General features: G+C 42.5%; 1 protein-coding gene and 1 long non-coding RNA gene across 2 annotated transcripts in view; both read right to left on the bottom strand.

Annotated features, from left to right (window-relative positions):
- Nucleotides 1–21,751, bottom strand: part of LOC142143301 (uncharacterized) — a 195,074-nt gene that overhangs the window by 136,163 nt on the left and 37,160 nt on the right. The gene's annotated exons all lie outside the window — the stretch shown is intronic.
- Nucleotides 1–21,751, bottom strand: part of LOC142143276 (uncharacterized) — a 152,990-nt gene that overhangs the window by 122,236 nt on the left and 9,003 nt on the right. The window contains exon 4 of the mRNA XM_075200986.1: nt 8,074–8,377. Within this exon, the coding sequence (XP_075057087.1) occupies nt 8,074–8,377 (304 nt within the window). The remainder of the gene's footprint in view (nt 1–8,073; nt 8,378–21,751) is intronic.

Raw genomic sequence — 21,751 nt, 5'->3', positions numbered from 1 at the left:
GAAGAGGATCCTTATTTCAGGCTCCTGGACAAAACCATGTTACAATGCAAGGGGTGCAAATGAGTCTTCTGTTTTGCACATAAGTTAAATACTGACTGTTTTTTCATGTAACACACACATGTTAACTTTAAATTTCAGTGTACAAATAAGCTATCAAGTATTTGTGTGCTACATGAAAAAACAGTCAGTATTTAACTTATGTGCAAAACAGAATACTAATTTGCACCCCTTGCATTGTAACATGGGGGAGAAGAGGATTTCCTAATGAACCCGCAAGGCAAATATTTCAGAGATTTTCTGGGACATGGCTTGGATCTCGGGAAGAGACAGAGGATAAATCCTTCCACAGGGAATCTGCTTAACCGGAACCAAATCAATAGGGCAGTCCCAAGGACGATGAGGAGAAAGGACTTCAGAGTTAATTTTGAAGAAGACATCCTTGAAAGCTCCATAGGCGGGAGGAAGAATGGTCTCAGACGGAAGAACATGGCAGGAGGTACGAGAAACCAAAGGACGAGACACTGGTTATGGCATTGAGGACCCTAGGATGTAACCTCAGCACGAACCCGGTCGAACTGGGGAGTATGGGCACGAAGCCAGGGCAGGCCCAGGATGAGAGGATTCACAGATTGAGGCAGTACCAGGAACTGGATCCACTCTTGATGGAGAGCTCCTACTCATAGCAGCACAGGTGAGATAATACTGGAGATGGAACCGTTGCTGACACGATTACCATCAACAGCAGTGAGGGTTAGCAGCTGAAACAGAGTTTGGACAGACAAATGGAGCTGCAAGAGGTCGAAATAAAGTTTCCTGCGGCACCAGAATCTACGAAGGCAGAAGTTAGCTGAGGTCCATTGGAAGAAACCAGTTGTACAGACGTCAAAAATTTGGGGTTACAGATGGAATAGGGAGTGGAAATTGCAACTCCTAGGGCGGCCTCCTTCTTACCGTCTAGGAGGAAGAGTTTCCCGGCCTCTTCGGGCAAGAAATCCCCCCGTGTTGTATCCTGTACCCACCCCGTATTGTGTCCTGCCCCCCCCCCCCATTGTATCCATCCTCATTAATAATCCATTCTACCTCATCTCTCTCACACTAACTCCTAAATCCTTTATTTCATTTTTCGTGCCCTTATGTTAAGGTTGAAACTAATAATCGGCATTCCGCCATGTTATTAATTTTGTGAGAGGGGGGGATTTGGAGTTTGAAGGGCTACAGTTGAAATTTGACATGCCAATGGAGAATCGTCCATCGGTGCCGCATGCCGAATTTCAGAAAAAAAGAATAAGAATGCCAAATTAGGGATAATCTAAAATTCAAAATGTCACTGTTTTTTTCACTTCCTGTTTTGCAAAAGTCATAGCTTTTCTGTTGTATTTGGGAGAGCGTAACTCAGTGTACAGGAGGCTTTAAGACTTGGGGTTTGTTTTGTTAGAAAGCTATTAAGGCTGAGAAGTACCTTTGAAGGTTTAAAATTTTGAGAAACTTAGTTTTTCTACAATTTGGTAAAATATGCCCAATTTTAAAGATATTTACAAAATTTTATAATGTTGCGCATGTCAGATAGATGTGTGTGCTGGGTGTACTCAGAATGGTTTCACTTGCGAGTACAAATAAGGCTGACCTCCCTCGCTAAGAAATTTCCTTCTGTCAGCAGGATCAATTAGCCATGTTTGCAGGCTGCAGGGGAAATGGCTGGGGTTTTGGGGCTGCGGGGGACACACACTAACATTTTCAGCCCTGACACCAGACTCATTTTAGAGTTTAATGGTCCGTTCAATGTGTAGCAGATCCATTTAAACCTCCTGCTGCTCAGTGACGTCAGTTAATTTATTCACTGCACTGAGCTGGGGGCGGGAGATTTAAAAGTACTCTGTGAGAGGAGCGGGTTTTAAGGTGTCCCAGATTTTTCTAAAGAAAGATTGCCTGCTGTCTCATAATGTAACAGTAGCCGTGTCACTCACAAAGGTGGAGAAACCAGATTTAGAGGTAGCTGTCCTGCAGGACAAGACCTTTCAGCACCTCTCACTGATTACATTATTAACCCTAACACCTACAAGGACGATTGACCTTGCATTAGCTTGTCATTGCTATAATGATTTAAATACTGCTGTGTCAGCAATCATACTGCATTTTTTTGGGAGTATCTGTGTTCCTTGTCTATAGGTTATTCCTACCAGGCAGTATATGACACTACAACCAATTTAGTTTAACTAGCGATGTGCCATCATGCCCTGTTCTCTTACAGTAGCAGAGTGTCACTCTGCCAAATTCACTTACACTGACATTGTGTCTATGGGACCAATCCATTAACCACAGGTGCCAGTGTTTCCAACCCATTACTCTTCACCTATACCTTGCTACAGAATCTGTATAAACTTGTCACTGCACAGACACCATTGTCTATCCACACTTTTTTATGTCATTTCCCCCAATCATTCACTGATAAATGGCCACAAATAGATCTACTTCTGCTTGTCTCGTACATAACTACTATTTTGCTCTTTACTAATTGCACAATACTATACCACCACTGCATGCCAGAACATGAATACATGCTGCACCCTGCCACTGCCTGCCAGAACATTGATACATACATACTGCATGCCACCACTGCCTGATAGAACATAGATATTGCATGCTACCCTTGCCTGCCAGAGCATAAATATATGCTGCACCCCACCACTGCCTGCCAGAACATACATACATACATACTGAACCCCACCACTGCCTGCCAGAACATTGATACATACATACTGCACCCCACCACTGCATGCCAGAACATACATACATGCTGCACCCCGCCACCGCCTGCCAGAACATTGATACATACATACTGCATGCCACCACTGCCTGACAGAACATAGATATTGCATGCTACCCTTGCCTGCCAGAGCATAAATATATGCTGCACCCCACCACCGCCTGCCAGAACATACATACATACATACTGAACCCCACCACCGCCTGCCAGAACATACATGCATCCTGCACCCCACCACTGCCTGCTAAAATATACATGCATACATACTGCACCACACATTGTAGCACAGGCCTGGCCAACCCTTGGCTCTCCAGGTGCTGTAAAACTGCAGGCCCCAGCATGATTGGTCAGCAGATATCCAGCCGATATGTAGCAAGGCAGGCTGTGTCTTGTAGATTCAAAACACCTGGAGAGCCACGGGTTAGCCTTGTGTAGCACATAAGATATGGTTGAAGGCAAACAGGCTAGTATGTGAGAAGAAAGCTTGTGAGCATATGGGATGGCAGAAAATTTGTTGGGCATATTTAGTAACAAGTAAAGAAAAGCTGGTAAGAATGGGGTGCCATGTGAGAGAGACTGGTACATAGCAGGTGATGCGAGAAAAAAAACTGGTGCAGTTGGCAAACAGAGGGGCTGGGTTTAGAGGAAATCAGAGGAAAAATTACTACCAAAACAGTAGTAGAAAACTAGGATAGGCATCCAGCAGATGTGGTAGAGGTTAGTATAATAGAGCAATGTAAACACTCTTGTTTATAAGGGATTACAAATTTAGTGGAATCTAGATGGGACAAGTGATTCTTATCTGCTGTTTAATTTTTATGTTCATGTTTCTGAATTTGATATCATAAATATTTTAACTTTACAAAAAGCTATGAAATTTCACAGACAAAAACCTTACGGTTTAACATGTCCCATTAAGATTTGTTACACTTACATAGCGTCTAAAAAGTAAGAAAATGATTGAAACACTTCCACTCAAACTGCAAAAAAGCAATGAAATTACGACTATTAAGGCAGAAACCTTAATGGACTTGTTCCTTGCACAATACAGACATGGTATGTCATCACATCCTGTGGTTAGCTGCAGATTCAGCACTATCATGTTGTGAGATTACTGTCACTCACACAATACAGACATGGTATGTCATCACATCCTGTGGTTAGCTGCAGATTCAGCACTATCATGTTGTGAGATTACTGTCACTCACACAATACAGACATGGTATGTCATCACATCCTGTGGTTAGCAGCAGATTCAGCACTATCATGGAGTGAGATTGCTGTCACTCACACAATACAGACATGGTATGTCATCACATCCTGTGGTTAGCTGCAGATTCAGCACTATCATGGAGTCAGATTGCTGTCACTCACACAATACAGACATGGTATGTCATCACATCCTGTGGTTAGCTGCAGATTTAGCACTATCTTGTAGTGAGATTGGTGGAGCTGCTAATTCACAGATTTGTGTGTTCACTGGAATAGACATATACAGTACTATTACATTTTCTATGTTTAGCTTTATCGTAGTTTAGATGTCACACGGCGGTCATTCAGCTTCCACAACCGAAGACCGACACGCTAACCTGTTCCCCATTGATGTATACTTCAGCTGCTGGCATCCTGGCTTTGATTCTGCGCATGCGCAGACCTTAAGCCTTTGTGTCCTCTGCGTGTTTTCCATTGGTTATCAGTTTGGCTCCAAACTTGAAAAGGTACTTCCTCCTTCTCCTCAGTGCCTGTTGATCAATTTACCTGCCTGATTAGACTTTGTCTTGTCTCCTGTATGTTTACCTTGGATCCTAAGCGCCTCCTTGTCCTCGTTGCACTGCTGTCTGAACTGTTCACGCTGCTCCTGTCTCCTCTGTGCTGTTGTACTACAGGCTATACTGCTCAAGCTGCACCTGCCTCTGTTATCCTGCTGGCTGGACTGTTCACGCTGCACCTATCCTTATTGTGTCGCTATACTATGGGCTGTATTGTTCAAGCTGCACTTGTCTTCGTTACCCTGCTGGCTGGACTATTGACGCTGCATCTATCTTTATTGTTCCGTTACACTACAGGCTGTACTGCTCAAGCCACACTAGTCTCCATTAACCTGCTAGTTGTATTGTTCACTCTGCATCTGGCTTCACTCCGCTATTTGGCCAAAGCGCTTACATTCCATCTACTTCCATTGCGTCTCTTCATAACATCTTATTATTTACTCCCCTAGGGTCTCGCCTGACACTCCTGGTAGGGGACGCGACCTGCGGGCGGACGCCACTAAGTACAAATAACCTTGCGGTGGTCACTGGTGAATACCATCCAACCATTAGACCCCTCTCCCTGGGAGTAGCGCCAAGTTAGGCAGACCCAAGAATCCAGTGTACCAAACCGTGACAGTAGGGCCTGGGTATCTAAGAAAGCGACAGTAAAGCAACTTCATAAAAAAGTTCAACTGCAAAATAACAATAGAGTTAAATTACATTAAATTGGTATATAAGCCTCTGCTTAGTTTGGTTTTCAGTGAGCAATGTCTGCCATTACCCTCTTTTACAAGCCCTAAGCTAACTTTTAAGGATACATAAAGCCAACAAGTCTTTATTGGAAAATATTTTAGCAAACTGCACAACAGTGTAATCCAAACATATAGAGAGATTCTCTGCAGGGGTCTATCAGTCACAGGAACCATATTTGGTGAGGAGGCATGTATTGCAGGTATCTGTCACATGACGGTCATTCGGCTTCCATAACCGAAGACCGACAAGCTCACCTGTTCCTCCCTGATTCATGTTGCAGCTGCTGGCGACCTGACTTTGGTGCTGCGCATGCACGGACCGTATCCTTGATGTCCTCTGAAAGTTTTCTATTGGCTATCAGACTGGCTCCAAACTTCAAAAGGCACTTCCCCCTTCTCCTCAGTGCCTGTTGATCAAGTTACCTGCCTGATTAGACTTACCGTATTGTCTCCTGTGTGTTCTACCTTGGATCCTCAGCGCCTGTCTGTCTTCGTTGTGCCGCTGACTGAACTACTCAAGCTGCACCTGTCTTCGCTATACTGCTGGCTGAACCGTTCATGTTGCACTTGTCTCCGTTGTGCCGCTGACTGAATTACTCAAGCTGCACCTGTCTTCGTTATACTGCTGGCTGAACCATTCAGGCTGCACTTGTCTTCGTTGTGCCACTGGCTGAATTGCTCAAGCTACACTTGTCTCCGCTATACTGCTGGCTAAACTGTTCATGCTGCACCTGTCTCCATTGTGCCACTGGCTAAAGAGCTTATGTTTTACCTGTCTCCATTGTGCCACTGGCTAAAGAACTCACACTTCAGCTGCCTCTATTGTGCCGCTGGCTAAAAGGATTATATCTCTTCTGTCGCCATGTGTGCTGCTGGCTGAAGAGCTCATGCTCCACCACTCTCTATTGTGCCGCTGGCTAAAGAACTCACACTTCAGCTGTCTCTATTGTGCCGCTGGGTAAAAGGATTATACCTCTTCTGTCGCCATGTGTGCCGCTGGCTGAAGAGCTCACGCTCTACCTGTCCCTACTGTGCCGCTGGCTTAAGAACTAACGCTCCATCTCATTCCATTATTCTATTTGGCTCCTGGCCTTCTGTTCCTGCCTCCAGACAGAATCTTATTCTACTATCTCCCCTATAGCGTCTCGTCTGACACTCCTGGTAAGGGCCTCGACCTGCGGCCAGACGCAGCGAAGCCCAAACCACCTTGCGGTGGTCCATGGTGAAAACCATCTGTCCGTTAGACTCCGCACCTTACTGGGAGTAGTGCTAAGTTGGGCAGACCTAAGAATCCAGTTTACCAAACCGTGACAGTATCTTTTAGGAGCAGACACAATATTGGATGGAGGAATGCTCAACAAGGATCTGTCAGGAGGGCGTAGTATGTTGAGTGGAGGGATGTTCTGCAGGGGTCTGACAGCTGCGGGGAGTATTGTGGGTGGAGGGATGCTCTGCAGGCATCTTTCGGGAGCAAATACTGTTTGGTGATGAGCTATGTTCTGCAGGTATCTTTTATGAGCTGGCACAGTCTTGGAGGGAGAAATGCTCTATATGGAATTTGGAGTTCTACTTTTTTATGAAGTTGCCTTAATGTCTCTTTCTAAGACACCCAGGCCCTAAACTACGAAAAAGCTAAACTAAGAAAATGTAATAGTACTGTATGTGTGTATTCTAGTGAACACACAAATCTGTGAATTAGCAGCTCCACCATTTTGTGAGTGACAGCAATCTCACTCCATGATAGTGCTGAATCTGCAGCTAACCGCAGGATGTGATGACATACCATGTCTGTATTGTGTGAGTGACAGTAATCTGACTCCATGATAGTGCTGAATCTGCAGCTAACCGCAGGATGGGATGACATACCATGTCTGTATTGTGTGAGTGACAGCAATCTGACTCCATGATAGTGCTGAATCTGCAGCTAACCACAGGATGTGATGACATACCATGTCTGTATTGTGTGAGTGACAGCAATCTCACTTCATGATAGTGCTGAATCTGCAGCTAACCACAGGATGTGATGACATACCATGTCTGTATTGTGTGAGTGACAGCAATCTGACTACATGATAGTGCTGAATCTGCAGCTAACCACAGGATGTGATGACATACCATGTCTGTATTGTGTGAGTGACAGTAATCTCACTCCATGATAGTGCTGAATCTGCAGCTAACCACAGGATGTGATGACATACCATGTCTGTATTGTGTGAGACAGCAATCTGACTCCATGATAGTGCTGAATCTGCAGCTAACCACAGGATGTGATGACATACCATGTCTGTATTGTGTGAGTGACAGTAATCTCACTCCATGATAGTGCTGAATCTGCAGCTAACCGCAGGATGTGATGACATACCATGTCTGTATTGTGCAAGGAACAAGTCCATTAAGGTTTCTGCCTTAATCGTCGTAATTTCATTGCGTTTGGAGTTTGAGCGAAAGAGTTTCAATAGTTTACTTACATTTTACATAGTGTGTAAATGTAATAAACCTGTACCCGGACATGTTAAACCATAAGGTTTTTTGCATATATATATATATATATATATATATATATATATATATATATATATATATGTATATACATATGTGTATATATATATATATATATATATATATATATATATATATATAATGTATATATATGTAACACAACAATTTACTGCCAATATAAGTGTAATTTTGCAAGTTAGTATTATTGGATCTTCTCTACCAACAATTCTATCCTAGTAAATTGCTTTATTAGTGCAACTTTACTGAAAAAAACTTTGTGACATTTCTGTGTATAATGTGTCATCACCTTGGATTGCTATTTCCATTATTTGCCAATGAGTTTCCAATAAGAATTTCTGCTCCATTCAGTCGTTCTCCACAGCAGTCACCTCTGTTTGTGATTGTTATATGGTGAATCTTGTGGGACCTCAGTAAATCCACCCTCCACCAGGGAGAGAAATCATTATGTGTGTGACAACACGATCCATGATTATATACAGAATCCTGGTTTCCATTGATTCCATTCGCAGCCAGACCCAAATATCCAAAATCCTTTTCAAAATATACAGATGACTGTGTCGCACGGCCTCCAAGGGCAACATTTCCAAATGCTATGAAATGATACGAGGGGAGAAAAACACATTGAAGTTTGGTATTTGATGGTGAATTTTATCAAACAATAATAATTTAGTATAAGAATAACAATATAATTATTATTCTTATTATGTACATTGAACCAGGTAATCATGATTACAAAGCATGTAGTATGATTGTATGACACTGAGGTCCTCAGTCACATCTTGGTCTAGGGGTGGAAAGCTCTCTATCTTACATGGACATAAATACAATATGTGCACCTATATTTAACGTTGGACGCATGAGAGGAACAACTGAAATGATAGTAATATGGCAATAATGTAATGTGTAACATCCAGCCATAAAACTGCCAGTGTGTCTGCACTCAGACAGATGTGTATGGATGTGATCATCTATACATGAAACATATTAGCAGCTGTATATGTAAAATGTTCTAACAGAAGTAGGGATGTGCACCGGCGACTTTTGAGGTCTCGTGTTTTGTGTTTTGGATCCGGATTTTCATTATTTTTGGGGTTCGGATTTGTCTCGCAAAACACTTGACGAAAGGTCTCGGTTCGGATTTAAGGTTTTGGATTCGGATTTTTTTTGAAAAAAACATAAAAAGTTTAAAAATCAAGTTTTTGGGCTTATTTTCACTCCTACCCTATTATTAACCTCAATAACATTCAATAACAAGCATTTCCACTAATTTACAGTGTATTCTGAACACCTCACAATATAGTTATTAGTCCAAAACGTTGCAACGAGGTATCTTTCTGGACTGCGTAGAGGAGTGGGTCACCACAATATATATAATAAGAAAACCATCAACTTGTATGATTCGCACCAATAAATGTACCTGGACTGCATAGAGGATTGGGTCACCACAATATATATTAAAAACCCTGAACTTGTATGATTCGCAGCAATAAATGTACCTGGACTGCGTAGAGGAGTGGGTCACCACAATATATATTAAAAACCCTGAACTTGTATGATTCGCACCAATAAATGTACCTGGACTGCGTAGAGGATTGGGTCACCACAATATATATTAAAAACCCTGAACTTGTATGATTCGCAGCAATAAATGTACCTGGACTGCGTAGAGGAGTGGGTCACCACAATATATATTAAAAACCCTGAACTTGTATGATTCGCAGCAATAAATGTACCTGGACTGCGTAGAGGAGTGGGTCACCACAATATATATTAAAAACCCTGAACTTGTATGATTCGCAGCAATAAATGTACCTGGACTGCGTAGAGGAGTGGGTCACCACAATATATATTAAAAACCCTGAACTTGTATGATTTGCAGCAATAAATGTACCTGGACTGCGTAGAGGAGTGGGTCACCACAATATATATAATAAGAAAACCATCAACTTGTATGATTCGCACCAATAAATGTACCTGGACTGCATAGAGGATTGGGTCACCACAATATATATTAAAAACCCTGAACTTGTATGATTCGCAGCAATAAATGTACCTGGACTGCGTAGAGGAGTGGGTCACCACAATATATATTAAAAACCCTGAACTTGTATGATTCGCACCAATAAATGTACCTGGACTGCGTAGAGGATTGGGTCACCACAATATATATTAAAAACCCTGAACTTGTATGATTCGCAGCAATAAATGTACCTGGACTGCGTAGAGGAGTGGGTCACCACAATATATATTAAAAACCCTGAACTTGTATGATTCGCAGCAATAAATGTACCTGGACTGCGTAGAGGAGTGGGTCACCACAATATATATTAAAAACCCTGAACTTGTATGATTTGCAGCAATAAATGTACCTGGACTGCGTAGAGGAGTGGGTCACCACAATATATATAATAAGAAAACCATCAACTTGTATGATTCGCACCAATAAATGTACCTGGACTGCGTAAAGGAGTGGGTCACCACAATATATATTAAAAACCCTGAACTTGTATGATTCGCACCAATAAATGTACCTGGACTGCGTAGAGGAGTGGGTCACCACAATATATATTAAAAACACTGAACTTGTATGATTCGCACCAATAAATGTACCTGGACTGCGTAGAGTAGTGGGCACTGGGCACCACAATAAAAAATATATAGAAAACCTTCAACAGGTCTGAATTACACCCAAAAATAGTATCTGGGCTGCATAGAGGACTGGCCACTGGCCACCACAATATAATATATAGAAAACTTTCAACAGGTCTGCATTACACCCAAAAATAGTATCTGGACTGCGTAGAGTAGTGGGCACTGGGCACCACAATAAAAAATATATAGAAAACCTTCAACAGGTCAGAATTACACCCAAAAATAGTATCTGGACTGCGTAGAGTAGTGGGCACTGGGCACCACAATAAAATATATAAAAAACCTTCAACAGGTCTGCATTACACTGCACATACGGCTGCTCCTCCATCCTCTCCATCATATACATGTTGGAGTTTCAGCGTGTGAAAACCTCTTGTTTTTGATAATGTCAGTGCATTTTGAATATTTTTCAATTTGCCCCACACCACTGAATGTACTTTATCTATGATACGCATCTATCTATCTTGACTGCGTAGTGTGGTGGCCCCGGTACACAATTTGGTACCGAGGCCACAATATAATTAAAAAACCCTCCACGGGTCAGAATTCCACCAAAGAAGGGTATGGACTGCGTAGTGTGGTGGCCCCGGTACACAATTTGGTAACGAGGCCACAATATAATTAAAAAAACCTCCACGGGTCAGAATTCCACCAAAAAAGGGTATGGACTGCGTAGTGTGGTGTGCCCGGAACACAATTTTTTACAGCGCCAACAATATAATTAAAAAATTGGGCATCAACTGTCACCGTTGTTTAATATCTGATACACCTAAATATGGACTGCACAGTGGAGTGGCCCCGGTAGTAAATTTGGTGCCGGGGCCAAAATACCTCCTCCAACTTCCAAGTGTAGTGTTTATAAAGACAGACAGCGTCGAAGTGTTATTAGTTGACTTTCTTAACCCTAAAATTGTCCCTGTTGCAAATATTCGTGCAATGGACAGTTACTTTTTTATTGAAAGACTCAAGCTTTCAAGTGTAGTGTTTATAAAATATAAACAACAATACAGTAGTTTTAGAGCACGTCAATACCTCTTGTTTTAAATTACGACAGGGCATTTTACTTTTGGTTTAATTTCTTGAATTTGTTTAAATTTGGTTTTACTTTTTGAACATGGCAAACGACTGTTGATTGGTCATATAATGCAAAAAAAAAAGTTCCAAGATGGAATTGTCCTTGGGCCCTCACACCCACCCTTATGTTGTTGAAATAGGACATGCACACTTTAACAAACCAATCATTTCAGCGACAGGGCCTACCAAACAACTTTGGCTGAAATGATTGGTTTGTTTGGGCCCCCACACCAAAAAAGCTATTCATCTCTCCCTGTACAGACTAAACAGGCTCTACTGAGGCAAGATGTCGTCCTCATCCTCAACCTCTGATTCCTCTCCCCCTACAGTGTGTACTTCCTCCTCATCACACATTATCAATTCGTCCCCGCTGGACTCCACAACCACAGGTCCCTCTGTAGTATCTGGAGGGCAGTGCTGTACTTCATTGAGGAATTGATTATTCATTTTAAAAAACATCATTTTTTCAACATTATGAGGAAGCAACCTCCTTCGCCGCTCACTGACCAGGTTCCCCGCTGCACTAAAAACTCTTTCCGAGTACACACTGGAGGGGGGACAACTCAGGTAAAATAGAGCCAGTTTGTACAGGGGCTTCCAAACTGCCTTTTTTTCCTGCCAGTAACATTATGGACTGTCTGACATGTCTACTTGGATGGTGTCAGCAAAGTAATCATCCACAATTTTTTCTATTGTTGAAGCATCCAATGCAGCGAGAGTAGACATGTCTGCAATGGTTGGCAGGTCCTTCAGTCCGGACCAGATGTTATCAGCATCCCCGCCAGCGCCTCTTTTGGGAAAACTGAGCTTTTTCCTCGCAGCCATAGATGTGGAAGAAAATAAGGGTGGAGCTGTTGGCATGTCACGGTCCTCTTCAGAGGACAATCTCCTGACCAGCAGGTCTTTGCACCGCTGTAGACTTGTGTCCGCCGGAAACAGAGACACAACATACGCTTTAAACCGAGGATCGAGCACGGTGGCCAGAATGTATTCCTCTAACTTTAAAAGAGTGACCACCCTCGGATCCTGGCAAAGCGTACGAAGGGCTACATCCACAAGAGCTACATGCTTGGTGTAATCGCAATGGTTTACCAGCTCCTCCCTCACTTTCTCCAGCTGCTTCTGCAACAGCCTGATCAGGGGAATGACCTGACTCAAGCTGGCAGTGTCGGAACTGACTTCTCGTGTGGCAAGTTCAAATGGCTGCAGAACCTTGCACAACACGGAAATCAGTCTCCACTGCGCTTGACTGAGGCGCATCCCCACTTCTTTGCCTATGTCGTAGGTGGCTGTGTAGGCCTGAATGGCCTTTAGCTGCTCCTCCATCCTCTGCAGCATATAGAGGGTGGAGTTCCAGCGCGTCACAACCTCTTGTTTGAGGTGATGGCAGGGCAGGTTTATGCTTTTTTGATGTGCCTCTAGTCTGCGGTAGGCACTGGCTGAATGCCGAAAGTGTCCAGCAGTTTTGCGCGCCACCGCAAGCATTTCCTGCACACCCCTGTCACTCTTGAGGTAATGCTGCACCACCAAATTAATGGTGTGGGCAAAACATGGGACGTGCTGGAAATTGCCCATATTTAATGCCCGCACAATGTTACTGGCATTGTCTGACACCACAAATCCCCATGAGAGTCTAAGTGGGGTAAGCCACTGGGAGATAATTTCCCTCAGTTTCTCTAATATGTTGTCAGCGTTGTGCCTCTTATTAAAGCCTGTAATACACAATGTTGCCTGCCTTTGCATGAGCAGCCATTTTGTAGTTGCTGCTACTGATGCAGCTGTTGCTGTTGCTGCGGAAGGGGATGAATCTACCCAGTGGGCTGTCACAGTCATATAGTCCTTCGTTTGCCCAGAACCACTCTTCCACATGTCTGTGGTTAAGTGGACAGTGGGTACAACCGCATTTTTTAGAGCACTGAGGACACTTGATCGTACTTCTCTGTACATTTTTGGTATCGCCTGCCTAGTGAAGTGGAATCTCGACGGGATTTGGTACCGGGGACACAATACCTCCATCTAAATCCCACTCCACTGATGGCGGACACCGGGCGCATGTCTAACACCAACATTGCAGTTACAGCCGCAGTTATACGCTTTGCAATAGGGTGACTACTATCGTATTTTGTGGTCATGGCAAACGACTGTTGGACGGTCAATTGTTTTGTGAAAGACTTAGCGGTCTTACGACTTCCCCTCTGGGAAGATGACCGACTAACAGCAGCAACAGCAGCAGTGGCATTAGTAGGCGTACCGCTGCAGGATTCCTCGGATGAATCCCGTATTGAGGAGGACTCAGTCTGGCTGCTGACTTGGGCTGCAGGACTGAATCTGATGGAGATTGTGGAGGAAGTTGACGAGGAGGGTGTTGCTGGTGTGTATCCAACTGGACCACAGGATTTAGGTGTCCTTGTACCGATGAGGGTCCTAGCCCCAGTTCCTGAACTAACTACTGAACTATGAAGGTTATTCAGGTGACGTATAAGGGAGGATGTTCCTAGGTGGGCAAGATCCTTACCCATGCTTATTTGAGCTTTACATAAGCTACATATGGCCATACATTGGTTGTCTGGATTTGGATAAAAATAACTCCAGACCGAAGAGGTGCATTTTTTGGTCTTCTGACCAGGCATGACGATGGGCTTTTTCATCCCATGGACATCAGCTGTTTCCCCCCCTGGTGCCTCATTTACAATAACCACATCACCATCCTCATCATCAAGTTCCTCCACAGCGCCAGCTACATCATCAATAGGCTCCTCCCGAGCCACCTCTTCCCGTACAGTGATGGGAAGGTCAGGCTTGACAACCACCAACATCCTTGGACTCGCCTTGCGGATTTGTGATAATTTCTCTTTAGAAGGCAGAGTTGTTTGCTGTTTTGTTGCTGACAGCATAACTCTCTTCAATTTTTTGTAGGGGGGGGGGAGGAGGAGGAGGGCTAAGATCCGTGGGTGAAGCTGAACCACTAGTCATGAACACGGGCCAGGGCCTAAGCCGTTCCTTGCCACTCCGTGTCGTAAATGGCATATTGGCAACTTTACGTTTCTCCTCAGATGATTTTAAGTTTCTCTTTTTGCTACTTTTTCTTAACTTGGGCTTTTTGGATTTTACATGCCCGGTACTACGAGACTGGGCATCGGGCTTGGAAGACGACGTTGATGACATTTCATCGTCTATGTCATGACTAGTGGCAGCAGCTTCAGCATTAGGAGGAAGTGGGTCTTGATCTTTCCCTACTTTATCCTCCAAATTTTTGGTCTCCATTATATGTAGCATAAGATACTGCAGAATGTGTGAACTTGGTAATATTGCAGTACCAATGGACTTATACTGCTGGATTGGTTTTGCAAATTTGGTTATAATTACTTTTTTTTAAAAAAAAATTATTTTAATATTTTTTATAACTTTTTTTTGATTTTTTAAAAACTTGGGAATAATGGGGAAATAACTATGCCCTTAGAAGCACAGAGCACAGGACACAGCACCACTGGACTGAACAGGACACAGCACAGGACCCAGCAGCACTACGGAACTCAGCAGGACAGAGCACAGGACACAGCACCACTGGACTGATACTGCAGAATGTGTGAACTATGTAATATTGCAGTACCACTGGACTTTTACTGCTGAATGTGTGAACTTGGTAATAATGCAGTACCAATGGGCTTATACTGCAGGATTGGTTGTGCAAATTTTGTGGTAATTAAAAAAAAAAATTAATTAGTTTTTGGTATTTTTTTAAATAACTTTTTATTATTTTTTTAAACACAGGGGAATATTGGGGAAATAACTATGCCCTTAGAAGCACAGAGCACAGGACACAGCACCACTGGACTGATACTGCAGAATGTGTGAACTTTGTAATATTGCAGTACCACTGGACTTTTACTGCTGAATGTGTGAACTTGGTAATATTGCAGTACCAATGGGCTTATACTGCTGGATTGGTTTTGCAAATTTGGTTATAATTATATATATTTTTTTAATTTTTTATTTTTATTTTTTTTTATAACTTTTTTTACATTTTTAAAAAACTTGGGAATAATGGGGAAATAACTATGCCCTTAGAAGCACAGAGCACAGGACACAGCACCACTGGACTGAACAGGACACAGCACAGGACCCAGCAGCACTACGGAACTCAGCAGGACAGAGCACAGGACACAGCACCACTGGACTGATACTGCAGAATGTGTGAACTTTGTAATATTGCAGTACCACTGGACTTTTACTGCTGAATGTGTGAACTTGGTAATATTGCAGTACCAATGGGCTTATACTGCAGGATTGGTTGTGCAAATTTTGTGGTAATTAAAAAAAAAATTAATTGGTTTTTGGTATTTTTTTAAATAACTTTTTTTTATTTTTTTAAACACAGGGGAATCTTGGGGAAATAACTATGCCCTTAGAAGCACAGAGCACAGGACACAGCACCACTGGACTGAACAGGACGCAGCACAGGACCCAGCAGCACCACTGACCTCAGAAGGACAGAGCACAGGACACAGCACCACTGGACTGAGCACAGCGCAGCACAGCACAGCACAGCACTGAACAGCACGAGATATAGCAGGACAGAGGACCACCTAACACACCCTCCCTCTACCCTGATCAATGCCCGAGTGAAGATGGCGGCGACTAGCGGGGAATTTATAGGATCCGAGTATCGCGAGATTCAACAACGGGATTATGAGTCAGAGCCTCAGTTTCAGATTTGAATTTGGCGCCAATACCCGGATCTGTCTCGGATCCGACTCGGATCGGCAACGTTCGGGTGGGCTCGGATTTCATAAATCCGAGTGCGCTCATCTCTAAACAGAAGTACACTGACATCTATTATTTTACATCAAGAATCAGTGTTATATTATTAATAACAATAGTAATGCTGTTAGGGCATGTAATGTGTCTGAGGAAATATGTATAATGTTATTGTTGTAAAAGAGAGATGATATTTTGCTAGATGTACAGGATCAGACTGTGTACAGTTATTGTGTAGGTGTAACACATGGTGATAAAGGTGATATTGTGCTGGATGTACAGGGATCAGACTGTGTACAGTTATTGTATAGGTGTAATACATGGTGATAAAGATGATATTGTGCTGGATGTACAGGGATCAGACTGTGTACAGTTATTGTGTAGGTATAACACATGGTGATAAAGGTGATATTGTGCTGGATGTACAGGGATCAGACTGTGTACAGTTATTGTATAGGTGTAACACATGGGGATAAAGGTGATATTGTGCTGGATGTACAGGATCAGACTGTGTACAGTTATTGTGTAGGTGTAACACATGGTGATAAAGGTGATATTGTGCTGGATGTACAAGGATCAGACTGTGTACAGTTATTGTGTAGGTGTAACACATGGTGATAAAGGTGATATTGTGCAGGATGTACAGGGATCAGACTGTGTACAGTTATTGTGTAGGTGTAACACATGGTGTTAAAGGTGATATTGTGCTGGATGTACAGGATCAGACTGTGTACTGTTATTGTGTAGGTGTAACACATGGGGATAAAGTTGATATTGTGCTGGATGTACAGGATCAGACTGTGTACAGTTATTGTGTAGGTGTAACACATGGTGATAAAGGTGATATTGTGCTGGATGTACAGGATCAGACTGTGTATAGTTACTGTGTATGTGTAACACATGGTGATAAAGGTGATATTGTGCAGGATGTACAGGGATCAGACTGTGTACAGTTATTGTGTAGGTATAACACATGGTGATAAAGGTGATATTGTGCTGGATGTACAGGGAACAGACTGTGTACAGTTATTGTGTAGGTGTAACACATGGTGATAAAGGTGATATTGTGCTGGATGTACAGGGATCAGACTGTGTACAGTTATTGTGTCGGTGTAACACATGGTGATAAAGGTGATATTGTGCTGGATGTACAGGGATCAGACTGTGTACAGTTACTGTGTAGGTGTAATACATGGTGATAAAGGTGATATTGTGCTGGATGTACAGGGATCAGACTGTGTACAGTTATTGTATAGGTGTAATACATGGTGATAAAGATGATATTGTGCTGGATGTACAGGGATCAGACTGTGTACAGTTATTGTGTAGGTGTAACACATGGTGATAAAGGTGATATTGTGCTGGATATACAGGGATCAGACTGTGTACAGTTATTGTATAGGTGTAACACATGGTGATAAAGGTGATATTGTGCTGGATGTACAGGATCAGACTGTGTACAGTTATTGTGTAGGTGTAACACATGGTGATAAAGGTGATATTGTGCTGGATGTACAAGGATCAGACTGTGTACAGTTATTGTGTAGGTGTAACACATGGTGATAAAGGTGATATTGTACAGGATGGACAGGGATCAGACTGTGTACAGTTATTGTGTAGGTGTAACACATGGTGTTAAAGGTGATATTGTGCTGGATGTACAGGGATCAGACTGTGTACTGTTATTGTGTAGGTGTAACACATGGGGATAAAGTTGATATTGTGCTGGATGTACAGGATCAGACTGTACAGTTATTGTGTAGGTGTAACACATGGTGATAAAGGTGATATTGTGCTGGATGTACAGGATCAGACTGTGTACAGTTACTGTGTATGTGTAACACATGGTGATAAAGGTGATATTGTGCTGGATGTACAGGGATCAGACTGTGTACAGTTATTGTGTAGGTGTAACACATGGTGATAAAGGTGATATTGTGCTGGATGTACAGTATCAGACTGTGTACAGTTATTGTGTAGGTGTAACACATGGTGATAAAGGTGATATTGTGCTGGATGTACAGGGAACAGACTGTGTACAGTTATTGTGTAGGTGTAACACATGGTGATAAAGGTGATATTGTGCTGGATGTACAGGGATCAGACTGTGTACAGTTATTGTGTAGGTGTAACACATGGTGATAGAGGTGATATTGTGCTGGATGTACAAGGATCAGACTGTGTACAGTTATTGTGTCGGTGTAACACATGGTGATAAAAGTGATATTGTGCTGGATGTACAGGGATCAGACTGTGTACAGTTATTGTGTAGGTGTAACACATGGTGATAAAGGTGATATTGTGCTGGATGTACAGGATCAGACTGTGTACAGTTATTGTGTAGGTGTAACACATGGTGATAAAGGTGATATTGTGCTGGATGTACAAGGATCAGACTGTGTACAGTTATTGTGTAGGTGTAACACATGGTGATAAAGGTGATATTGTGCAGGATGGACAGGGATCAGACTGTGTACAGTTATTGTGTAGGTGTAACACATGGTGTTAAAGGTGATATTGTGCTGGATGTACAGGGATCAGACTGTGTACTGTTATTGTGTAGGTGTAACACATGGGGATAAAGTTGATATTGTGCTGGATGTACAGGATCAGACTGTGTACAGTTATTGTGTAGGTGTAACACATGGTGATAAAGGTGATATTGTGCTGGATGTACAGGATCAGACTGTGTACAGTTACTGTGTATGTGTAACACATGGTGATAAAGGTGATATTGTGCTGGATGTACAGGGATCAGACTGTGTACAGTTATTGTGTAGGTGTAACACATGGTGATAAAGGTGATATTGTGCTGGATGTACAGGGAACAGACTGTGTACAGTTATTGTGTAGGTGTAACACATGGTGATAAAGGTGATATTGTGCTGGATGTACAGGGATCAGACTGTGTACAGTTATTGTGTAGGTGTAACACATGGTGATAAAGGTGATATTGTGCTGGATGTACAAGGATCAGACTGTGTACAGTTATTGTGTCGGTGTAACACATGGTGATAAAAGTGATATTGTGCTGGATGTACAGGGATCAGACTGTGTACAGTTATTGTGTAGGTGTAACACATGGTGATAAAGGTGATATTGTGCTGGATGTACAGGATCAGACTGTGTACAGTTATTGTGTAGGTGTAACACATGGTGATAAAGGTGATATTGTGCTGGATGTACAGGGATCAGACTGTGTACAGTTATTGTGTAGGTGTAACACATGGTGATAAAGGTGATGGTGTGCTGGATGTACAGGATCAGACTGTGTACAGTTATTGTGTAGGTGTAACACATGGTGATAAAGGTGATATTGTGCTGGATGTACAGGATCAGACTGTGTACAGTTATTGTGTAGATGTAACACATGGTGATAAAGTTGAGAGAGCCCAGACTAGTGATGATCAAATTACTCACAAAAGTTAAAGCTTTCATTGAACCAGTGAATGTCGGGGATCTGAAACCTTTCTGATATTCAACCATGGTTTTGGGTTTGGGGATCTCTAAATAACCATAAGGTTCCTCATCCCATCAGTGCCCTGAACTAATGTTTAAACTGTAATGGCTCTGAATAAATTAACAACAAAGGGGGCTGTTAGGATAATTGGCTACTAACAAAATTAGCTCTAGTGTGTGTGTAGTAAGGGATTTAGACTGTAATTTCCAATGCGGCAGCGACGGATGTGAATGACAAATATCCTCTGTACAGCGCTTCGGAATTGTTGGTGCTATATAAATAAATTATGACCTTTGTTTCTTTCCTTGACTATTCCCTCCCTGCTGATTCTGGTTGGTGTTATCTGCATCTTTCTGATCATTTAGTTACCTGCTAGTCATACGTCCTTGTGTGTTACTACCTGTACTGCTCCGCCCACCGCATTAAGGGCCAGTTGATCATATCCTGGTTAGTACTTGCAGTGAAATCAGGTAGTAACTTGTACTCCGCTACACCTCTCTCTTCTCTGGCTGTGTCAGTGCTAGCTGGTGCTGTGTTCACAATCATCATCCTGGTAGTAACGATATCTAGAAATGAAAGGTGGAGAAGTCCTTGTTTCCCTCTAGAATGATTATGTATTGTGCTGCCTATGGGAGAAGAGTGGATGGAGGTGGCCGCTACCCTGAAGGGTAAATGCATAAAGGTTTTTTACTCGAGACTATTGTTGCTGTTGACACATCCTGGCTGTAATCCAGCACGTTACATTATATATATCCATTGTTTTTGATACATTTGGTCCAGACCTGTTATTGAGGTTGTTAATATTTTACCATATACTGTGAATTAACATTGTTTTTGTCATACTTATGATTACACCTTGCACTTACCTCTACAGCCACTATATGTACTGCGCCAGGGAGAATACCTTTTTGCAGTGACAATATAAGGTTATCCACTGAAACTCTCTGCCCCCAGGTCACAAGCATGAAATTCGCCCTCCGATATATATCGGACCCCTCTAAATCCTACGAATACCTAATCCAGTGTCCTTCAAGTTGGTTTTCCCCAAGGCCTCAGAGAACCATGCAAACAGGAGCGGAGTGGGAAGTTAAAGTGGCCCTGGAAAAAATTCTTATATTTGCCTCATGTGGGTGGGACCAAGTCAACTGGACGTGGGGCCAGCACAAAAGTAGGCGGGATTTAGAACTACTAGAACTTCTGGTATTTGGTTGTAGTAACATTTAGGAAACCAAAATTATGTTATGACTTAATACTCAGTGGGTCATCTCTAAAGCAATGCAGGGAAAAAGCTGCCAGTCCTGTGCTATAAAAATACATGAATCTTTTTGGATGATGTACGACTGGTTTATACCTCTGTGCTCAAACTTGTATAGTTACCTACTAACACATACTTCCAAAATCCCCTTCATAGAAACATATCTGACTTTGTTTAATATGTTTAACTATTACAAAACATGTCGGCGCAATTATATTTGATCAGTCTGCCAGAGCAGCATGTGAGCACCTCACCGCAGAGTTACATCTTTCCCTGATGTTCTGAGATGTAAGCTACCAGTCAAACCTCTCTCTATATAATATATTAATATGTGCACTGTGTATTTAAAAAAAGGCATTAAAAATAATGCTTATAATAAATGGCTTTCAAGTGCGATCACCACAAAGCTGAAATTTTGCAAGAATCTGCAAGAAAACACTTCTTTTGTAATAATTGTGTATGAGCCCTAAATGTGCCCAGTGATTGGTGGTGGTTTGAATTAATAATAGTGCAGGGAGGGTTGGCAGACAATGGTATAAGTGAAGGGGAGAACTATTCCAAGGGTTTGCTGGCGATATAATAAGTGCAAAGGAGGAAGGATTAATGATATTGTCAGTGCAATGGGGTCATATGTTCTACAAAGTGATCTGAGAACGGGACCAGTGCAAGGTAGAAGACAGACAATGGAATCAATACAAGAACCACTAAAGTATCACTAGAGCTGGCATAAGGCTCTGGGGGGCCCGGGGCACTTAAGACAGGAGA

This window comes from Mixophyes fleayi, chromosome 3 (genome assembly GCF_038048845.1).
Source record: "Mixophyes fleayi isolate aMixFle1 chromosome 3, aMixFle1.hap1, whole genome shotgun sequence".
NCBI lineage: Eukaryota > Metazoa > Chordata > Amphibia > Anura > Limnodynastidae > Mixophyes > Mixophyes fleayi.
This window is presented reverse-complemented; position numbering and strand designations above follow the sequence as displayed.